The sequence below is a fragment of the Sinohyriopsis cumingii genome, chromosome 15, assembly GCF_028554795.1.
Source record: "Sinohyriopsis cumingii isolate HCF-2022 chromosome 15, ASM2855479v2, whole genome shotgun sequence".
NCBI classification, from domain to species: domain Eukaryota; kingdom Metazoa; phylum Mollusca; class Bivalvia; order Unionida; family Unionidae; genus Sinohyriopsis; species Sinohyriopsis cumingii.
Window position 1 is genome coordinate 67,434,423 of NC_142975.1, and position 23,405 is coordinate 67,457,827.

The following is a 23,405-nucleotide window of genomic DNA, read 5'->3' on the forward strand; positions in this document are numbered from 1 at the left end:
GTACGCCGATTGCCACTCTTTGTAACACCACACGATTCGTTGAGGGGGTCGATCGATCAAATGATGTTTATGTTCGATCAAACGTTTGACGAATTCGGTTTTGCCTGAACCGCTAGGTCCAGCAATGAGCATGTTAAAGGGATGGCGAAGATACATAGCCTCCCAACTGGCACGATCTAAGTGTTCGTCGATGACTTTGACAGTAGAGGAAGAGGGAGCAGAGACAGCAGAGGTAGCCATGGTGTGAGAAATGTCACTTGTGACACGAAAAACAAACAAGACAAGAGTTTATATACTTTTTCAGAACACGTTTATTGAATGTTTTTTTCAAACATGAATACGAAAGACAAAAAATACATAAAAGCCAAAGGCTTAAGTACAGGAATAAAAGGCACATGATAACCATGAACGTGGAATAAACACAAGTGTCTGTACAACATGTTTTGGGTAAAGTTCTAACCAGTTCTATAGTAGGGGTAAGGTCACACAAGTGTCCTCCCGAAAGGGTCTTTCAGGCCTGTCCACGACAGTCCTGTCCTGGGTGACGGGTTCTTCTGGCACGGTCACTAACACAGTTTGAAAAGTAACTTTTTTCCTTGAATAACTCTCGTGCATACTGGGCCACCTCTTGTGTCCAAGCCTCAAAACCCTGGTCTCGGTGATGTCCAACATTTGACTCCTAACCAATCTGGTTTCTTCTTCGTCAACGACATGGTAAGTTACTTCAATGAACAATGAACTATCGATCTTGCCTAGGGTTCCTTTTTATATACAGACCAATACCGACGTGACCGTACGGTAAGGTGAAGTGATTGGGAAGTCGCACTCGCTTCTGGTATACAATTTGATAGACTTTTTCCAAGGGTCGACTGACGATGTGGTGAGTGGGTAAACGTACAATCTTGTTTGGTTGATAGGTGGTCACTTTAAAGTTTCCATCCTCTCCCGATTGCAAGGCTTCTTTCAATACCCCAAAGTTGACCACTCGACTGGTACGATGATTCAGAGTCAGTCCTTTCACTTTGCCCGTCGTGTGCACTTCTCCTTGTTTGTCCCGGTATTCGTAGCCGTAATTTTTGGGACCACCACTGACGAAACTTAGAATCTTGTCGTCGGGATGCTCGTCTGTCCAGGCTCCTAAACGGTCTCCTTCGATGTCAGGGTGCTGTTGAATCGGGTGATGGATGTAAATGCAACTGTCCGTGTCAAAGTACAGGACGCGTTCTTCTAACAGTTCTAAAGCTTCGTACAATTTTAAGCGAGCATGAGCTGTCACGTAAGCCGCAATGATGACATTTCCAAAAGGGTCGTCTTGTACAAAGTCCAGATCTTCTTCGTAATTGACCAAGATCAAATCCTCTCGAACGACGTCCACGTGTTTCATGTATTTGGTTTTGTCGTGAATCATCTGGAAGTAGCGGGAAGGTTCTGTCAAATATTCCGTCTTGGGTAAACACGGTCGTTGTGCCATTTTACCCCACAAGCAATTTAACATCACTTTGGCAAACGATCGCCTGCCTTCGTTTTTTTCGATGTGGTCTAAAGAGATGCCTTCTTGTGCGTAGTATTTCTCTTTGAATTGTATTTGGTCTTCGGGAGTGTGACACCAGGAAGGATAGCCGCTGGCTTCTTGTTTCAGTTTCAAAAAGGCATCCACGTAGTCGGCGAAAATGCCTTTCTGAGTAGGGTCACCCTTGTTGTACTGTTGTGTCTTGGGAAAGTGGCAAATTTCGTACACTTCTAACAGTTGGTATCCCATGTCCAGAGCTTTGAACAATTCCACGCTGACCCAGGTTCCCGTCAAGGCACGTTCTTCCTGGCTGTGATGGCAAGGTTGGTCCTGGTTGCACGTTTCGGCACAAGTACGGCACAAGGGAAACATCAGTTTGCCTTGACAATGGTGAGGTAAGACGGGATGGTATAGGTTCGTGGGAGGCAAAACTTTACACTTGATCAAGCCTTCGTATTGTCGAATGTTTTTCAGGTCGATGTGTTCCGTGAACAATTGCGGGTGCCCTACAGGAAAGCGACAATATTTGCACACGTAGGGATACAGCGAACACACGTCCAAGTATTTGATTTCTTCTCCTTTCTCTTCGTCAGCTTGGTACAGCAAACAGGTGGCATTGGTCCTTCCTCCGTACAAACTATCCCTCGGGTTCAGCGGGTCCATGAACTGGTAACTTTCCACGAGGCGTTTAAACTCGGGATCGGTTTTCAAACGGTGATCGTACTCGTGTTCCCACATTTCCACCACTTGGTATCCTTGCTGTTCTAGCTTTAGGCGTCGCTGACAAGTGTCCTGGTACAGGTCTTCCATGGTCCGTTGTAAAAACTGATTTTTACTGTCACGGTCAGGGTAGCAGACGGGACATCCGTGAAATAAGCAACCGTTAAACTCGTACACGATCTTGGGGTTTTCTAAGTCCCAGCCATCTACCGAATACGTTCCGATGGTCTTTTCGCCTCCTCCGTTGCGGGCATGCTGAATCCATTTGTCTTCCTTGTCGCACAAGTAATGTAACCAACGTAGGGCTTTGACCGAGTATTGACGCTTGACATAGTGGGTCGTTTGAGGACTGATGACAGCCACGGTGTTTTCAGGCATGAATCGTTGGCGGTACACTAAGGAACACGCTTTGGCAATGGTGCAAGCTTCTTTCAAAGGATCGACCCCTCCGTGTTCCATGAACAGTTCTCGAAATTTTCCACAGCAACGTCGTAAAATGTCCACGTCGGAACGACAATACTTTAGCATTTCTTCCTGAAAGTCGAAAGGGTCCGAGGCGTGAGCTTGGTACCAAGCGTAGAAAGCTTCTCGTTGTTCGGTACGCATGTTGTCCGGGTCGTAATAGTGAGCCTCAGGCAAATGGGGTAGAACAGCATGTTGATTGGCTTCCGTATTGAAAAAGTGTGGAAAGTACCCTTTAGCCATTTCTGTCATTCCAAACGTTTTAGGCATTCGGCTCAAAGGCATGGCCAAGTAACTCATCGAATCTTTAAACTGTACTTGTCCCACTTGCATGAAAATGATTTTGGCTCCGTTCAAAGTCACTTTAGGACGTTCGGTGCCTTGTTCCGCATAATACCTCAAAAGAAACTGTCCATCGTATCCGGAGAAATTGTGAGCCATCACCGTGGCATGACGATGACAATCTCCGTAACGTTCGATGTCCTCTTGGCTCCACGTCTTGTCGACGGGGTCTAAGACCCATTGGGCAAAATCGGCTAACGTGTTTGGTCCCCGAAAGATTTTTTCACGTCCTCCAGGAATCTTGCTGCAGTGAGGGCAATGACTGAAGATAGGTTCTTGAATGCACTTCTCGCACGCTCGATGAGCCACGCAGAAATTAGGAATGTGAATGCCAGTCTCTTGCATGCATTCGAAATCGAAAAAGATGAAATTGCCTTTCTTCTTGTGACCGTCCTCTTTCTCTGGTGGGGGTTGGTATTTTTGCACGTAACATTCGTGTTCCAAGTCCACGATGTGGTGACAAATGTGACATTTTTTCTTTCCTGAACATACGTGTGCCTTGGCATTGTTGGTACGTATGCCTTGTCTACACGTAGGGCACAATCTCAGGAGTTGACAAGCACATTTCTTCTGTGAACCTTGTGTTTTCAAATGTTGTTGGTAACAGGTAGGGCTGACAAACAGGTCGAACAAGGCACTGGTTCTTCGCTCAGACAGGGTGGAGAGGCCAAACATCCTGGGCATTTCCATCCACAATGCTTGTGTTGCTCTCGATTATTATAACCATAGTCACATTTCTCACAGTAATATCTGTATCCTAGGAATCCGGTGATACTGGTAATGGTATCGAAATGGTCATCGTGATGATAAACATGAATGTATTTTCCGTCCTTAAAGTCTTGGCCTCGAAACAACAGAGACCCGCGCATTTCTTGAGGGTGCACTTTCAAGGTGTAGCGTGGAGCAAGGGCATCTTGCAATTTTTGCATCTCAGGAATGCCACAGGGTGTGTCTTTGGACAGGCCAGCTTGTTGCAACAGGAGTTCTGCTTCGTTTCGTTGTTTGGCTCGATCGGATCGTTGAATAGTGTTCCATGTTCTTTTCCATTCTGTCGTGTCGTTCTTGTTGGCATAGGTTCGTCCCACCACGATGGCACGGGCTAAACACATCTGGTCATGAGGATTGTGAATTTGGACAAGACTACGCTTAATGCTGCGAAGTTCGTTCACCAATAACATCTTTTTGCGTCCTGTCCCTTGAGGAAGAGAAACGTGGGCCATTTTCAGTGTGGCTTTACCATCGGTGATGTCAAACTGGTCATTAGATTGTTGTACGTGTTGAATCTTGTCCATGATTTTGGAAGGGGTTAGTTCTGCAGGTCTGCTAAACTCGATCCAAACAGGGGATTTCAAACCGTCGTGATCTATGGATAGTGTCAAGCGATCGTCTTCTTTGGGTTGACATTGTCGCTTGAGTGCGGTGAGCAAAGAATCCCACATGTCGGTGATGAACCCTTCTGCTTTCTCCAAGGGTACGTCGGCCTTGAAATCTTTAAACTTCACCGTGTAGGTGTAAGCCGTGGTTCTAAATTTTCTAGAGGAGCGCTTTTCCGTCTCTCGAATGGAATAGTATTTTTCAGGGTTGACTAAGGGTGACGAACTTGGTTTAGAGGTTTCAAATTCTGGTTCACTCATGTCCTCTTCAAAATCACTGGCATGAATTTGTGCCAAGATTTCAGCCCTGGTACGAGGCGATAGATCACGTTTCTGCCTCTTACTTTCTTCTTCTTCTTTCTTCTCGAATGAATGGGATCGTTTCATCTTGAGTGCAAAACGTCAAATGACTCAAGTTTAAACACCACAGACTAATTTATAGTCTTGGCAAACCAGCGTATATAAAAAGGGTGTGTGTCTTGTCCTTTCACTATTCATTTCACTCTCAAGCCGAGCACAACGATGGAAGAGACTACCCAGATGGAACGTTTCGTCAGAGCTTTGCGAGGGGTCATTAGAAAATTCTCTTCAGACCAGCCGACGGACTACTCTCCTTCCTTTCGAGATAAAAGTCAAGATACTTGCTATATCTGTCAGAAGAAAGGGCATTGGTCTTCAGAGTGTCCAGACCGTCAAAAAAGAACAAAAACAGGGACTAAAAGAGACAAAAGTCAAGATACCTGTTATTATTGTAAAGAAAAAGGACATTGGTCTCCAGATTGCCCAAAAAAGAAACAAGAGGAGTCAGAAGAAAAGAAGGATTCTTCAGAAGAAGAGAGGGATTCTTCGGAAGAAGAGAGGGATTCTTCAGAGGAAGAAGAGGAAGAAAGAAGACAATTCTATTTAAAAGAAGCAAAGAAACAGGAGAAGAAAAGAAGAAGGGAGGAAAATGAGCAAAAAACGGTGAAGAAATTAAAAAAACAGAGAGACTAAACAAGGAGAAAGAAGAAGTCAATGAACTTTTAATTAAAGTGTTCTGTGGTGAATTGTGAATTGGATTGTAAAAAAATGGATAAAAGAATACATGAATGATATAAGGTAAGTGTCTTTGAGTTTTGATTTTAAAATAAGAAGCTACACTCACGCACTCATACACAGACACGTACTATAAGGGTAAAATGGGTGGGGTTTATTTTTGAGTTATTGGCAAATTGAAATTGTATTTCTTTTCGAGAAATGTGGGTGGCCCTGAAAAGGGCCTTTTTATTTTGGTGTAGGGGTGAGTTTAACCAATCAACTTTAACTGCCTTAAGCCTTTGCCACGGCCAAGGCCTACTTCTGATGATTGGGTTGAAATCACTAAGGGTGGTACGACAGGCTTGGTCACAGGGTTGGCGTGTTTAGCTCGGGAAGGTCGTATTCTCTTCGGTCGTGATAAAGAAGTCTGATACATTTGTTTCAGACTTCTTAACTCCGCTAAAATGTCCAACAGTACCGTAGCCGTTTGATTTTCACCCTCTTGTTTCTTTGCTGCTACTTCTTCTTGCTGTTGTTGCTGTTGTTTTTTTCTTACCTCTTCTTGTTGCTGTTGCTGTTGCTGTAGGAGAAAAGCTTGTTCCGCTTCCTTTTGTCGTTGCATAAATTTCTCCAATTCTTCTTTCTGTCTCTGTCTAAAATTCTCCACTTGCGGTAATGAAGAAGGTAACGAAGGTTCCGGAACAAATTCTTGCGAGGTAAGAAAATCCACAAAATCCCAATGTACCTCTTCTGAAAGTAAGTCCGGGTTCCCTTGGGCAGTCTCCCCTGCTGGTGCACCCCAATGGATCGTTTTCTGAGTTTCCGTCATGTTGAATCACTGTCGCATAGATTGACTGCACACAAGCGCTAACGAATCTATATAGACCACGTGACGTCACAGACTGCTCTCTTCGGATTGGATGCGAGCTGACTGAATTTTGTAACGCGTGTTCGGATTGGTGAATGAATTCAATCCGTTTCAATCCTTCCTGTACCTATAAATAAGCGCAGTTCACTGCATTGATTCACTTGTTCTCGTCGCTTCAAGATGTGGACCGATGTGCAATCTTCTACGCTTGTGTCTTCCATGATGTTCCGGACGGACATGCTCATGTATGTCCGATCCAAGTGGACCGTTGTCCACAGGACAAACACCAGCCTGTGGATACGTAGGATCTACGTTGAAAGACAAGGATGCCTGAAAAGAGTGCTGATTTACGGACCAACAGTGAGACGTAGCCTAAGGACAAGAAGAAGACCAATGCGGTACCATTTATGTTAATGAATACATTAACATAAACCCAAAGGCCCTTTTCAGGGCCAGCCATATTTCTCGAAAAGAGATAGCCTTTCCATTGCCTACCCCTTTTTTTAAAAAAAATTTTAAAAAAAAATCCCATATTCAATTCCCCTTTGTCCCTAAACAATCCCCAAACTCTATTCCCCCATGTTAAATTCCCCTTGTACGTATATCGGCCCACAATTTTTTTCCCATGTTAATTCCCCTTGTACGTATATTAACCCACGATTTTTCGCCATGTTAAATCCCCTTGTACGTATATTGACCCACGATTTTTCGCCATGTTAAATTTCCATTGTACGTATAGTGGCCCAGGGGTCTCCGTAATGCTAATTTCCATTGTACGTATAGTGGCCCACCTTACTACTCATATTTCCTCGCATCTGTTTCACTCAGTTATATTTAATGTTGTTTGAATACATCATTAATGAGTGACATTAAAAATTTTTTCCGGAAAATGAATATTTCTGAAATGTGTCCAAGATCTGACTGTCTTACTACTTTTGTAAAAATACAACAAGAAAAGAATATGATATCTAAGCCAATGGCGTACCTAAAGTAGTTGGCACCCGGGGCGGATCCTTCATTTGGCACACCTACAAATAATTTTAAAATGTAAACACAGAGAAAAATAAATTATGTTTCCAAGTAGATTTTTAAACTGTACAGTGCTGTCGTAAGCAAATTGGAAATAACTTTTACTTTGGAAAATTTTAGTTTTTAAAAACTTATACTGGTATTTCAACTCTTCCGATGGCACTCCTCGCCCCCCACCCCCTTCTGACTGTCACCCGAGGCGAACCGTACCCCCTCACAACCCCTTAGTACGACCTCTGATCAAACCCATTCAAAAATAATTGCATATGCTCTGATGCTTAACCACATGCATTTATTAGTAATTACAGGGCTTAAACACATGCATTTATAGGTAATTACAGTGTTTAAATGCATGCATTTATAAGTAATTACAATGTTTAACTTAATTTTTTTCCAAAAGAAAAATAATATTTCTTATAAAATATATTATAGGACGTTATAACTTTAACATCTTTTTAAATTCTTTCAAAATTAAATCTATTTACGAGTCGATCAAATTCATCTACTATTTTCAATGGAAACGGTTTCTATGGAATTAAGGATGCATGTACTAGACCGTGTAAATGTATTTATCTCCATCGCCATCAGTCATACAAGGAAGATCAAAGTGAATAAGTGAGAAAGCGTGAAAAAAGTCAAAGCTAACAACACACACACACACACACACACACACCACCACCACCACCACTACCATCACCACTACCACCATCGCCATTACGATCACCGCCACAGTTTGTTCTTAAAGAACGCTAAGATTTTCCTTGCACTTACAATATCAATATTTCTACATAATGGAGTGGTTCCGATTACTCAGCTAGTATGTACACGATGTCTGTCTCATACCGCATTGGCTGAAGTTATAAACTTCCTGCAATTATCAGGTAATGGCATTTTCCAACGTTTTTAAAAAAAAATACAACAATATCTTAACATGAAATGTGATAAGTGGTTGGAGAATTGTGTCGACAGTTTGAAATTATAATTATTTTCACTGCATGGTTTTGGCACAAATTTAATACTAAGATTATAACTTGACTGAACCTTGATATTACATTCCTATTGAAAATAATTTCCACATTTTCTTTCATGGATACATTCCAACATCTCAGATGTTATATCGGCTTGAAACATTTATAGATATTGACGGAAAACTATAATAACAAAAGAATATATTCCACTTTAAGCACATACATTGGTCAAAGATCCGTTCATTTCAATTTCTTACAATCTTTTTATTCATGAATCAGCTTGTTCTCTTCAGTTTATGTTATTACGTTATTTTAAACAGTTTATTATTTAAGCAACGTAAATTCAAAGTACATGTAGTGCAGACTTGTTACACTGAACAAGAAGCGGAACTTTAAAGTTATTAAAGATTGTCTCAGATCCAACTTCCTTTTTGTATTAAATTTACTGCAAATTAAATCGACAGAGTTCACTGGAAGGGCAAAGCGTCTAGACGAACCAGGAATTGCTACGATACGTAGAGTTATCTTGTTGGCAGTTTAAATGTTTTTTGGCAGATGCTTAGGACTGCATCTTTGTAAAGTAAACTTCCCGTTGGTTTGAAATCATTGCATCAATGGCATAACAACCGTCCAAGCAAACCCTATAACTGCAAGGAGAGGTGGGATAGGGGGCCCAAATTTTTCATAAACCAACTCGTTTTAATTGGGAGGCGACCCCAGAATTAACTTTACTTTAATCTTAAGTTTTGCTGGAGCCGGGAAGAGTTAGTTGGGCAGAATTTCTTTCTACGCCACTGTTTTACGTTCGTGGAATTGCGTCAAGTTCAAGTGCCATATATTGGCCAGCCAGTGTCTCGTCGAGTTTAGGTTTATAAAGTAATGGCAGGTCTCGTTTAACCAGACTCTCGCATGACACTCAGTGATATAACCAAAAGAGATTACAGTCGCAACATCTCAGATCGTTCCGCGAAAGAAGAAATTATCGAACGTAAAATGGTATATAAATATGTTTAAATGTTCTAATTCAAAAGAAGTCATCTAATTCACGCCCATAAGAACAAGTGTAAGCCCTAAGGACCGTTACCAATATAGCCATATGAACAATATGGCGTCATTTTGAGAACGCGGCCATATTGTAATCATGCGATTTAAGTAGCAACAACATGCAAATTATTAATTTCTGCGTGTGTTTAAAGATGGTACTCGAGATGTTACAAGTCTACAGATTAGAGTCTCGAATAACTGCTTGAACGAGATCAGACTAATGCAGAGACTATGATATCCTTTTCAACATTGCTTTGTGTGTGCCTGCGTGTGGAAATGTCTCATGCATCCGACAAAAACAAATTGAAAAAAAGAACTGCTAATATGTATTTGCCAAATAATCAACATTATTATTTATTTTCCATTAGAAAATGGATTCTAGTTCAAGGATTTTAAAGCAGGAAACCAATTAACAGAGTTGACTGGGATCTAGGCCAACAAGTGGAAATTTTCTCGCAAGACCGAGATTTAATAAGTGAAACCTTAGCCGAATTAGTCCTACTGTATTGGAGTTTGATTTATTCACACGCCATATAATTCAAAGTTATCCTACGTAAACAGTTTTATTTCCTTTATATGAAACTTTTTATATTAGTACCGTTACACATGTATAAGTACCCTTTCCATATCATACAAAACAAACAATTTTAAAAAATAACCTACCTTTTTAGTCATTAATCACTTGAACTACATGTGTGCTTATATACAAACACAGTGGAAGGTATTTAACACACACAGCTGGACAGCAATAGATAAAATGCTATGATGTGTGCTTATATACAAACACAGTGGAAGGTATTTAACACACTCAGCTGGACAGCAATAGATAAAATGCTATGATGTAACCAATCGTTTCTATCATTCAAGTAAAAATATTCAATTTCATAGTATATCTGTATCACTTCTAAATGTTTTATAATTAAAACCGGTAACCTACATTACTGAGATATACTCAGTGCAAGAAAGGAAACAGTAACCTACATCACTGAGATATACTCAGTGCAAGAAAGGAAAATAACAACATTAATATTGTTTAGAAAACTGGTGTAATTTTAAATGACGAAAGAAATTATCGATAATCTGCTAGTTCGTAATATATAGCAATAAACATTTACTTTTCTATTTATAATATTGATCGTTGAATTTACTAGTTTCCTACCAGTTTTTGTCATTGATAAAACATTGTCTTACTTTTAAAAATCATATTTATGAATAATGTGACTGGGTGGGAGTTAGATGTCTGCGGCATGATGCCACAGTGCTAGACATCACTAAAAACTGCCATACTGCAGACATCGTAGTGATATGACTCAAAAAGTGTTCAAGCTACGTTAAAAATCAAATCACACACACACACACACACACACACACACACACACACACACACACACTACATTTTGTACCTCTTGTATTGAATTGATGGTGATAATACAAAGTTGATCAAGAAACGACACTGAAACAGAGCATCATTAGGTAGATTTCTGAATAACGTTATACTGATGGTGTCCACGGAATAAACACTACGCTTAATAGACCGTTAATTTAATTCTTAATTTCATTTAAATGTCCATGAAACGCACATGCAGTAAAATAATTATAAGTGATTATCTCCCCTATTGGTTCCCTATTGTGCATGTGCAGGCAATAGGGCATAAGAAACAAGAAAAAATCATTTAAATATTTAACCGATACAATGGTTATGCTTTTGTTACAGGGCTACGATACACTGGTTATAATTTTGCTACAGTACTACGATACACTGGTTATAATGTTGTTACAGTTTTGTACTGCCCATCTATAACGGCTAATACTTCATTATGCGAACAGCGTTAACATGTCTGTGTTGCTACAAAATGTTTCGACAGATCACATCTTCACTGAAACAAACATTGAAACCTGGATTTTCAAAGCTACTGGCACAAAGACATGAGCGAATATGGTAGCTCTGCAAATTCGAACATATACCTAGCTCATTTTCTATTTTATGTCAGTGTTTTAATACAGTTCAAGAACATATAAACATGAATAAAAGAAGGAAGATAAAACACGAGCTAATGAACGAACAAATTAAACGTATCAGCTGGGTGGGTGGTCATAATTGTTCTAGATTACACTAAGTCAAGATTTCAAGGTTTGATTCAGCCAAGAAATTTGTTGGGGTACGTGAGTATAAACAAGTATAAGCCTTGCACAAAGAACGATGAATGCACATATGGAGAAACTGAAAAATGCGCAATATAGGTTCAGAAGAAATAAAATGTAATGAAATTTGTGCAGAATGCTTTTACAAGACACTTTAGAAATATTATAAATACATAATTTTGTTATTACTGTTAATGATGTGATACTGATAGTATAGTGATATAATATGGTTTCACGCACAGATATTACTATATATTTTTAAGATCACATTTAGACAAATTTTTAAATGTCAATAAATAAGGTGTAAGACATTTAAAAGAGCCACCACTTGCAGTTTCTAGACTCAATATTTTTGCATGTTCTTAAAGATCGTTGGAATAAACGCAACGGGTGGTGCGGTTAGTACATATATTTTGTCTGTTACAGCACTTAGTGTGATAGGTTTAAAATGTCCATTCGTCAGCACTTTAAACAAGGTCTGTTTTATTTTTATGTGGAATAAATAACTTAGGTACAATAAATAACTAGGGTATATTTAGGTAGTTGGGGAAACGCGGTAGTTCAGTTGTTCGCGGGATCAATACCCGTCCAGACCAGCACTTAGGTCACACTTCTTCGGCATGAGATAACATAATAAAGTGTCCAAAGTGATGTATAAAACCAATAAACCAGTCAAGCAATCAACATTCCAGTAGTACAAGTAGAATTTTAACAGCATGCGTTAATTATGACTGGATACGCTCATTGATTGACATAAAAAAAAGTTGCAGTAAAAGAATAAGGTTATAAAATACTAGCTTTATTAGCGAAGAAAACATTTGTTGTTCTAGCTTTTGTTGTTTCCAATAGGTGTTTCCATCACGTTTCTTATTTCATTTTAAAGTCTTGAGGATATTCCATAGAGCAAATTAAAGACCATGATATAGGGAATACATCAATAATTTGAAATCAATAGCCTTCCACAGAGATGTTTTGCATTAAAGAAAATACACTAAATTACAGTAAGAAATCCATCATTTATATACCAATTACCCCATATTTTCGAAAATCCGAACGAGTGGAGTGTTATCACGCATGCGTGAACAAAGTATGTTCTTCAAATTAGTCCCATTAACTCGAACATCTAAATAACATTTCAAAAACTGGTCTGGTCAAGAGACTCATATTCTGGAAGGCAATTTATTTAAAGGTTGCTAAATACAAGAAGCGGTTACCTATTCCACTGACCCTAACAAGTTTGCTAAAACATCTAGGCAGTCAACCTTCAAATTGTTATTTTGAAATCTAGGCCGCCAGCCTTAATATTAGTTCTCATAACAAAAAACAGCATGGACCAGAAGCCCAACTGACATTTAAAATATTTTTTAAACAATAGAACCTCCGCCCCAGGGCACCAACATAAACTAAAAGACAGAGTTTTAAAAAATCGAATACATAACCTTAATATTATTAATTCAGCCACGAATGCAAGCAATAAATAATGGAGTTCAGATTTAAAACAAACATCTAATATTACACTTTACTCTTCTTCTGCAAGCAAGTTTGACCAATTTAATTGTTTTGCAAGACTTTTTATGTTTAATGAATTTTACAAGTTAAAGTTAATGGTCTGCTATACACAAAGAACTATTTCCAATAAAAAAAACCTCTCAACATTCTTGGTAATTACATTTTAAAATGTTATTGTGACGACTCATTGAACACCTATATGGCTCAATGTGACATGAAATTTAGGCAAAATCAATTAAACTGGGCTTCGTGGATGGTATCAACGGGATCTGGAATATTTCATTGCCATTTATCAGATATAAGTATCCCAGCTTTAGCAAAACAATTAATAGGTTTCATATATACTTTCAGATACGAACAATATAGATCTAACCAAATCTGAACAATATAGATCTAACCAAATCTGAACAAGATAGATCTAACCAAATCTAAACAATATAAATCTAACCAAATCTGAACAATATAGATCTAACCAAATCTAAACAATATAGATCTAACCAAATCTGAACGAACTTTCAATCCCTCCATGTCATGATCAAAGATTTATGAACAGTACAACAGTTATGGATGGTTCAACTATTACAACTAGACTGAAGAGGTTGCTGCTGTCAGATGAAAAACACCAAATATATTAACTTTACTTATGGTCGGAAGGAGTATGGCATATGGAGCAGAATTATCGGTATTGTAACACACAAACAATAAAAGAAGAAGAAAAGAAAGAAGAAAAGGAAGAAGAATGGAGATAGACGTATTTCTTACTCAATGACAACAACAAATGAAACAGGTAACGCGTCAGAATCAGATTAGTAGATAATATGTGATTTCTATTTTAGGGGCTCGTGTAAAAATAGAACAAGTATTACAAATGTCTAGCTTTACTTTTCAAAATAAAACAGTTTTACGACAATTTAATTTTCGCTGACAAAAGGTTATCATTCAGATGAAAACATAGCAAAAGGATTTGAAGAATGTATTTCAGATTCAAAAAGTACGTTACGCCTTGCAGTTGGCGGTGAATGAGTATTTTTAACACCCAGTAATGTGATGATGTAAAAATGGTAGGTTGTCACATTAATTTACTGAAGCCATGAGATTCATTTGGACTAAGAATTAACCCTACTTGGTTACAACTACAACAACAAAAATTATAAGGCTAATAAGAATTAAGCAGATAACCCTACGGGTACATGGTTATATAGACCATCTACAAACAATTATTTATTTTCATGTCTATGCTTGCAGGAGTTGGCTCAGTTTACTTTTTGAAATAGATTAACTAACCAGCTCTTATAAAAGTTAGTCTTTAATCTTCTTTGTTTCAACAAATACATATTTTAATACAATTACAGAAAACAAGTTAATTAACAAAATGGCATTAAAAGAAATATTTTGTATAAGCCGATGATAAAAGCTAGTTTATGACACTACCAATTATTCAAGGCAATGCTGCTGGCTGCTTTTTCAACAAAGTTAAATAGTCGGCAATATTTGTATACCTTTATTTGAGTTTGTCAAGGCTGTCACCTCTGCCACTACCGTCTCTACTGCTTGTTAATCATTGTTGTTATAATGCCAATAATATAACACAGCATATATTCTTTTTTTGAATTTTAGAAGCTGGTATGGCAAGTGTTTCCGGTGAATGGGTGTTTAGCAGCTAGTTTCGGATTTGCGAGGGCCTGTGGTCTAGGACGTTTGATGCTTCTAACGTTTACTAGGGTCTGTTGCAAAAACTTTACAACACACTCTGGTATACAATAAAAATTAAAACACGATAAGAGTGTAACCTCTGTTACAACTAAACAAAATACTACTGATGGAGTGTCACCGTCACAATAAACGACATTTAAAAATACGTCACAATGAATTAAATATGATGGTTGTTGTCTGGTTGGGATGGAACAGGACGGAACATCAGCATTGCTTCGCTTGGACTATTTCAAACAATTATCGGTATTTAAATGGCAAAACCGGATCGACTAACGCCAAAGCTTAGTTACATTACTGTGAAAGGACCGTTGAGAAAGAAATATATTTTTCAAATACAGTTGATAATATAAATGGTAAATTATATATTTCATTACAGGGAATAGATATTGCAATATTTCAAATTATAAAAAAGACATATAATACAAAAATACCTTTGAAATTGAAACATGACTATATTATGCCTAATGGTTTCTATGAGTTTGTAATCATAAGTCACAAAAGGAACGATTGCTATTGTCAACAAGTGAATATGAGGAACATAACTAAAATGTTTAAATAAATCCGAGTTATAAATACACAGTGTCTATAAGAAACTATAGTTCTAAATTACTAAGATATAATAGTGTGAGATCTATAAACACATCTGCCTACTAGGATATAATAGTGTGAGATCTATAAACACATCTGCCTACTAAGATATAATAGTGTGAGATCTATAAACACATCTGCATACTAAGATATAATAGTGTGAGATCTATAAACACATATGCCTACTAGTATATAATAGTGTGAGATCTATAAACACATCTGCCTACTATGATATAATAGTGTGAGATCTATAAAAACATCTGCCTACTAAGATATAATAATGTGAGATCTATAAACACATCTGCCGAATCAGATACAGTTTATAAAGTTTGAAGCCCGAAAGCACACATTTCCCTTAACCAGCTTTCAAAAACAAATGGATGATAACAAGTAAACGATTTCAGCTGCTCAGTAGTTATTTACATAGAGATTAAGTGTTATATCAGCTGTTTTACAAGCTTTCCGAACTGTTCGAGCGAAATCGAAAATAGGGCATGTAGGAAACAAATACTGAAAATATTATAACCAGTTGAACAAAGTATACATTTTGATATATCATCCTTGGTGCGTAAGGTTGGAGAAATAAATAAGTCTCTAAGACATTACATTCACAATTTCAATATATGCTGTAAAAAACACAACTAAACGATGAAAAGAAACAGAATGATGAAAAGATGAACATGTGAATAAAAGCTAGTTGATAACTTTGAACCTGTTGTAGACAGATTGGAAGATGACTGACAGCTGTTGTAGACAGATTGGAAGATGACTGACACCTGTTAGTTATAGTCCTTTCCAATTAGAGAGGAAGAATGACTTTGAAGAAGTCAACAGAAAGACACAAGGAATAAAGTTAGTGCAAGTGAAACTACCTTCAAATATATGAAAACTATCTATGATTTGTCTGATTTATGTAATAAAATAAAGCGTTTCAAACGGAATGCTTAAGAACTCTCTAAGATAAACAATCTGCTTCAATAGAAAAAGTTCTAACAGACGGTAAAATATACACAGACAGAATTTCCAAATAATGCTGACAGAGCACAAAAAAGGATTTGAGGGATTAGATAAAAAGATGAAACTACTAAGAAGAGATTTTAGCAATATAGACAAAATACAGTGGAGCAAGCAGATTAAAAAGGAAATAGATGAAATTATAAAAGACATTCATAATCATGTAGATAAAAAGACAAACATTAAGCGAAAGAACTTATACAGACAAATCAGAAATAGAAAAATCATAAACTAAATTAAACATAAATATGGGAGTAAAGATTATTTCCTATTGATGATAATAATTGAACGCTGAATGATCATAACACAAGGCTGAATGATCATAACACAAGGCTGAATGATCATAACACAAGATTGAATGATTATAACACAATAGTAAATGATGATAACACAAGACTGAATGATCATAACACAATAGTAAATGAATATAACACAAGACTATAAATGAACATAAAACAAGACTGAATGATCATAACACAAGACTGAATGGTCATAACACAAGACTGAATGATCATAACACAATAGTAAATGATCATAACACAAGACTGAATGATCATAACACAATAGTAAATGATGATAACACAAGACTAAATGAACATAAAACAAGACTGACTGATCATAACACAAGACTGAATGATCATAATACAAGACTGAATATCATAACACGAGACTGAATGATCATAATACAAGACTGAATGAATATAACACAGTAGTAAATAATTATAACACAAGACTAAACGAACATAAAACAAGACTGAATAATCATAATACAACACTGAATGATCATAACACAAGACTGATGAACGAACATAACAAAGACTGAATGATCATAACACAAGATTGGATGAAGATAACACAAGACAGAATGATCATAACACAAGATTGGATAAAGACAACACAAAGATGAATGAACAAAACATAAGCCTGACTGATCATAAAACAAGATTTGATGAAGATAACACAAGGTTTGATAAATCTGATGAAGAAGTACATGAATGGATAATAATATTTTATTTTTTTCTTGAACAAATTTTTGTCTTCTTCTGGTTAGTCAAAGAAAACAGTCATATTTCTTTTTTAAGATATGAAGAAGGTAAAAGATCAAATTTTAACTTTTTCATTGAATATAAGTATCGTAGTGGGATAACCTAGCGACAATAGGACTTCTGTGTTAAACAGGGGTGTTGTACCCTAGCGACAATGGGAATTTAAAATGGGAAGTTTAGCATCGAGTGAATGTGGTATTGAACATAGCGACAAGGGACTGGAACACTTTAGCGACAATGGGACTTTAACGTTAAAAAATGGGTATATCAAAATTGGCGACAAAGGGAATTGGACATGGGAATTTAATAGGCCACTTTAGCGACAATGGGAATTGGACATTGGAATTTAATTGGCCATTTTAGCGACAATGGGAATTGGACATGGGAATTTAATAGGCCACTTTAGCGACAATAGCTACATAACATTTAAAATAGGCATATCAATATTGGCGACAATGGGGATATAACATGGTAAAATTTGGGCCTGTATAGGGACAAAACATATTGGGCCACTTTAGCGACAAGGGAAATAGAACAGGGGTGACGTCATGGTACTAGACATTGACAACAATGTCCGCCAGGTGTTTTATAAAGTTATATGTCCCGCTCCGCCAAGCGTTAAAGATTTTCACGGCGATTCACGGACAATGGAAATTACTATTATGAAAAACCTTGGGACGGTTCACGGACATGATTTAAAGAGACAAAAGGTTCGACCTGTATAACAACAAAAAATATTGGGTCTGTATAGGGACAATAAGAAAGGAACAGGTGGTGTGACGTCACGGTACTGGACATTGACAGCAGTGTGGAAAGGGGTTGACCGCAATCGGGCAAAACAATGACAGTGGAAGCAAAATCTATAACGCGTGGCGGGGCGGGACATATAACTTTATAGACATAGAATCACCTACCAAATAATCCAAAGTGATGAGAGTGCCAATTTAAATTCTTTTTTCTTTTTATACAAAACAACACACCCATACTAACAAAATCCGCGTTAGTTAACTCAGCAAAAGAGTTAGTTTTTATAGTCACACTACTCCACATTCACACAAAACAAACACAATGAGCAGGGACAAGGTGGGTTTTGTTTTGTTAACGGGAAAAAAAACCCACACAAGCATATACAAACGTACGCGCGCACACATACACACACATACTTTTTTGTTATGGGATAAGCTTTTTGTTAAGGGAAAAATAAGAACACAAAGACATGCAAACGTACGCGCGCACACATGCACACATACACAAACACAAACGCATGCATACAAAAACATACACACACACTTTTTGTTAAGGGAAAAGCTTTTCTGTTAAGGGAAGAAAACAAACACACGTACATACACACAAAGAAACACATACAAACGTACGCTAGGATACAGCGAACACACGTCCAAGTAATCGATTTATTCTACTTTCTCCTCGTCGGAGTGGTACAGCAAACAGGCGGCATTCATCAGTCCTCCTAACAAACTGTCCCGCGGGTTCAGAGGGTCCACCAGCTTGTAACTTTCCATGATGCGTTTGATCGGTTTTCAAACGGTGATCGTACTCGTGTTCCCACATTTTCACCACTTGGTATCCTTGCTGTTCTAACTTCAAGCGCCGCTGACAAGTGGCCTGGTACAAATTTTCCATGGTACGTTGTAAAAACTGGTCTTTAGTGTCACGTTGAGGGTAGCAGATCGGACATCCGTAAACTAAGCACCCGTTAAACTCGTACACGATCTTGGGGTTTCTAAGTCCCAGCCATCCACCAAATAAGTTCCGATGGCCTTTTCGCCTCCTCCGTTTCGGGCGTGATGGATCCATTTGTCTTCCTTGTCGCACAAGTAATGTAGCTAGAGCGTAGGGCTTTTACCGAGTATTGACGTGTGACAAAATTGCTCGTTTGAGGGTGGATGACAGGCAGGGTGTTTTCGGGCATGAATCGCTGGCGATACATTAAGGAAAACGCTTTGGCAATGGTGCAGGCTTTTTTTTTTTTCGAAGGATCGACCCCTCCGTGTTCCATGTGCTATTCTCGAAATTTTCCACATCAACGCCGTAAAATGTCCACGTCCTATAATTGACTATAAGATCTCCTGGTCGGTACAGCTGGAGCTAGGAGTGTGTGTGTGTGTGTGTGTGTGTGTCTAAGTGTCAAAGGTCAGCGTGATTCCCATACTAACATGTTTTTTACACACAAATATTTTAAATTTGTTTACTTTGTTGTTTTGTATTTATTTCCATATTGAAACGACTCATTGCGACACGTTTACTTGGCGAAATACAAAATATTAAGGCCTGCGTATTGATACCTCAGTTACAGAGACCTATCGACTTTGTTTCGCCTTTTTATTGCAGGTATCATCCAAAATACCTTTGGAAAGTATTTTTTAAAAATTGGATGAAAAAACGTATAACATGTTTTAAACGCAATTTTTCCAGGGCTGAATTTCATTCAATCCGAAAGAGAGGGTCAACATAAATGACGCCTTCCACGTCTTTGACTAATATAAACTTAGTGCAGAGCAGTCGTCAACTTATATCACTATAAACAAATGGAAAGAAATTTAGTGCGGCCCAGTCTTCAACTTATTTAATTATTTACAATGGACGAATTTAGTACGCAACAGTCTTCAACTTGTTTCATTATTTGCAATGGATGAATTTAGTGCGGACCAGGCTTTAATTTATTTCATTATTTACAATGGATGAATTTAGTGCGGACCAGGCTTCAACTTATTTCATTATTTACAATGGATGAATTTAGTGCGCAACAGTCTTCAACTTGTTTCAATATAGACAACCTCTAAATGCAAAAAGATTGAGTAATCTTTAACCGTAATTTATGAAATAGTAGTTAGTGTATATTATTAATTGAAATATTAATTGGTGTATATTTTAATTTAATAATCACTTTGCATAATATTTTCTTACCTGGAGCTGGTTGTATTTCATGCATACAAACGTATACACAACCGTTAAAGCAACAGCGCTCCATGTCCTTACAGGAACTGTCACTGTCGCAAGTATTCTTTACGCATGCGTCGTCCGTGACCACACCCGGTATAGGCGGACATAACTGCATATCACCTGTTACTGTTTGCCCGTCACTAATGTAATCATCGTTGTAATTGATCTGCAAGTAAAAAAAAATCAAGTTTATTTTGTATTAAATTATAGTGAGCCAAGTTCTGTTGGAGGCGAAAGCCTTTCTTTTGTTGTTATTGTTGTGGAGTTTAACGCCATTTTTCAGCACACGATAGGCTATGCATGGGGGCCAGTATTGATGGTGGAGGAAGAACCCCGGTAAGAAACTACGACCCACGAGAAGCTACTGGCAAGCTTTCTCACATATCCACATTGGCCGAATCCTAGACTCGAACCCACGCAGACAGAGGTGAGATGGCATTGATCCGTAACGGAGAGCGCTTTAGACCACTCGGCCACTCGGGGCCCCCCTCGCTTTTGTAGCAAGCTCTTTAGGTTAGAGGTATATGTAAAAGCATGGTTTTTGAAAGCTTAACTACTACAGCATTCGCCTAGACCAACACCTCGTAATCTTGGTTGCGCCTCAGTCCAAACAGGAGTTTCTTTACTAACATGTTTGTTTTGGTGAATCTAGTTTTTCACACAAGAGTAACGTAGTTTATCGTCTTCGATAAGCTCCGAATAATTCCATACATTTTTTAAATCTCAGAGCGAGGGGGTGTACAAACTACGATCGAGGGGTGGAAGTGGGTTGGAGAATACTCTAGCATTTTGAAAACAGTGGTACCAAATAATTCTTACAGTCATCGTTATTTTCTTCTTTTGCGCATCCGTCAATAACGAAAGGAACGAAATAAGAAAATAAAGTTATTGTAGCGTACACCATACATTATTTATTGTCATTGAACTTATGCATCATGCGAGGCTCATCCACTACCCCATTTCTATTTTTTACAAATGTGAATTGACAATATCAATAACAATTCCTTAAAATGCAGAAAAGAATGAATCTGTAAAGGTCGTAAATGCGCACGTGCCACATTACTTTTTATCTCCATGAGTTCGTGAATAATCAGTCAATACAAACATTTAACAGCAAGCTCATCGACTCTTGCCTATTTCATAATATTCTTGCATAATCTGGCTAGTTCCCGCTTGTTCTAGACTTGTGATTTTCTATCTCTAGCAGGCCGCGAAACAAAGTCTGGTCACTCGTTTCCATTATCCTACATGATTCTAACACTTTAAAGTATTCACAAACCCTCTCATTTGTTTGTATTTCCGTACCGATTTAAAAAACGAAAAAATCAACGATATTTAAAAAAAAGAGCAAAACATTTAGTATTTTCATCCATCAATTTATAATTTCTAACCTGTTTGACGTTTAACACTGCCAACTTATTGACGCTTCAAACCAATACAGAGCCTCTCGCTGTAAACATTCAGATGGACTGCTCAATCCCCTATTCTGGTTTCTACTATTTGCAATGTCTAATTTTGATACTTTGAACAAAAATAAGCAAATAAAAAGGAGGAACGCTTAATACATATGTTCAAAAATATGTAACTCCTAAGTTTACTGAATAATTGAGATTTTCGAAGAAGGTGAACTACGTTACATATGCTGCTTGAAAACAGAGACTCGCCCATGCAAATATGGCGACCATGCTGCTAAAGATACCCCCGATTGATTCGAAATGCCAGCAACATGACGATTATTGGGCTCCTGTCAACAATCAAGTTAGAAATTGTAAATTGATGAGTGAAATGACTACGTTTTGTACATTATATCCTTGATACATCTAGATCTTTAAATCGATAGTGGGGTAAAAACAAACGGGAAGGTGTGCAAATCCTATAGTGTGAGTCATGTTTCCGGTAGGTAAAACGTTTGGTCTTACTTGGGATTTTGAATGATTTCTGAAAATTAATATCAGAAAATTAAACACTTCTCTATATCCTGGGTGACAGGGTCCAGTTTCGTAAATTGACCCCTGGGAAATGTCTTAACTCAGAGGTGGGCAAACTTTCCAGTGCAAGTGCCGCATACACAAATTTGCACCTTGTCGTGGGCCGCATAGTTCATTAAGTAAAATAATTAATATTTGAAATAGCAAAAACAAAAGGTTTTTCTAAATAACATCTAATTAATTTTCAGTTGTTAATATGTTGTTAATATTTGAAAACTTAAACTTAAACTGCAAAAGAAGCACATTTATTTGATAAAAAGAGTAACATAAACAGAATCAGTGCGAATGATGACTTGTTCCTAGGCCGCATGAAAACCCTTGGCGGGCGGCATGAAAGCCCTTGGCGGGCCCGCGGGCCGTAGTTTGCCTACCCCTGTCTTAACTTAAAGGTATGGTATGGCTTTTTCAGCTATCGTTGTTTACTATTTAAAGATATGGCTATATTTGTGAACAAGGTGTTTTGGGCTGGTGTTATTCTTGAAATTGATGTCAGGCATGTACACCTTCCATAGCTGCTCTGCAGTATGTTGATAGTGAAATACCAATAGTCGGCTTTAAGAAGAGCTAGCCTCCCATTGCAGTAGACACGTGGGTTCAAGGCAAGTAGAATATCTCAAAAACGGCTTGGATGACAACTATTCTGAATTGCATCAAGCTATTTAGTAGACAATGTTTTTCAAAAATGTAATCCAGGGAAAGGGCTTGCGTTTGCACTGTGAGCACCACATGCTGTCAAAAATGGCCTTTGGATGTGAAAAATGCATGTATAAAATAGGTGTTGGGGTGCATAAACTTCTACTATGAACTGCCATTGACTTCTCTGGTCAAGTGAATAATATTGTTATGCTTTGTTTTAATATAGTTATCTAAAAATATGGACGTTTTTGACCTCACTTGTGTATTCGATTTTTTTTATGATTTTGTATACTAGGTCGCTGATTGCGGCATTAAATTTGAATAAAATCTGGCCCCTGCCCCCTTAAGGAAAATTGATCATTTTTTGTGGTGCAGTCAGCCACATCTATTATACTTTTCTGTTTCTTTGTGCATACTTAAATAATTTTTATACATTAGCTTCATTATATTACCTTCCTTTTTCCATATATCACTT

At 37.8% G+C, this 23,405-nt stretch overlaps 1 protein-coding gene across 2 annotated transcripts in view; it reads right to left on the reverse strand.

Annotated features, from left to right (window-relative positions):
- The window catches only part of LOC149781990 (uncharacterized), a 76,514-nt gene that overhangs the window by 30,623 nt on the left and 22,486 nt on the right, over positions 1–23,405 (reverse strand). For both annotated transcript variants that reach the window (XM_089933395.1, XM_089933394.1), the window contains exon 2: positions 20,271–20,472. In XM_089933395.1, coding sequence (XP_089789521.1) covers positions 20,271–20,472 — 202 coding nt within the window. The remainder of the gene's footprint in view (positions 1–20,270; positions 20,473–23,405) is intronic.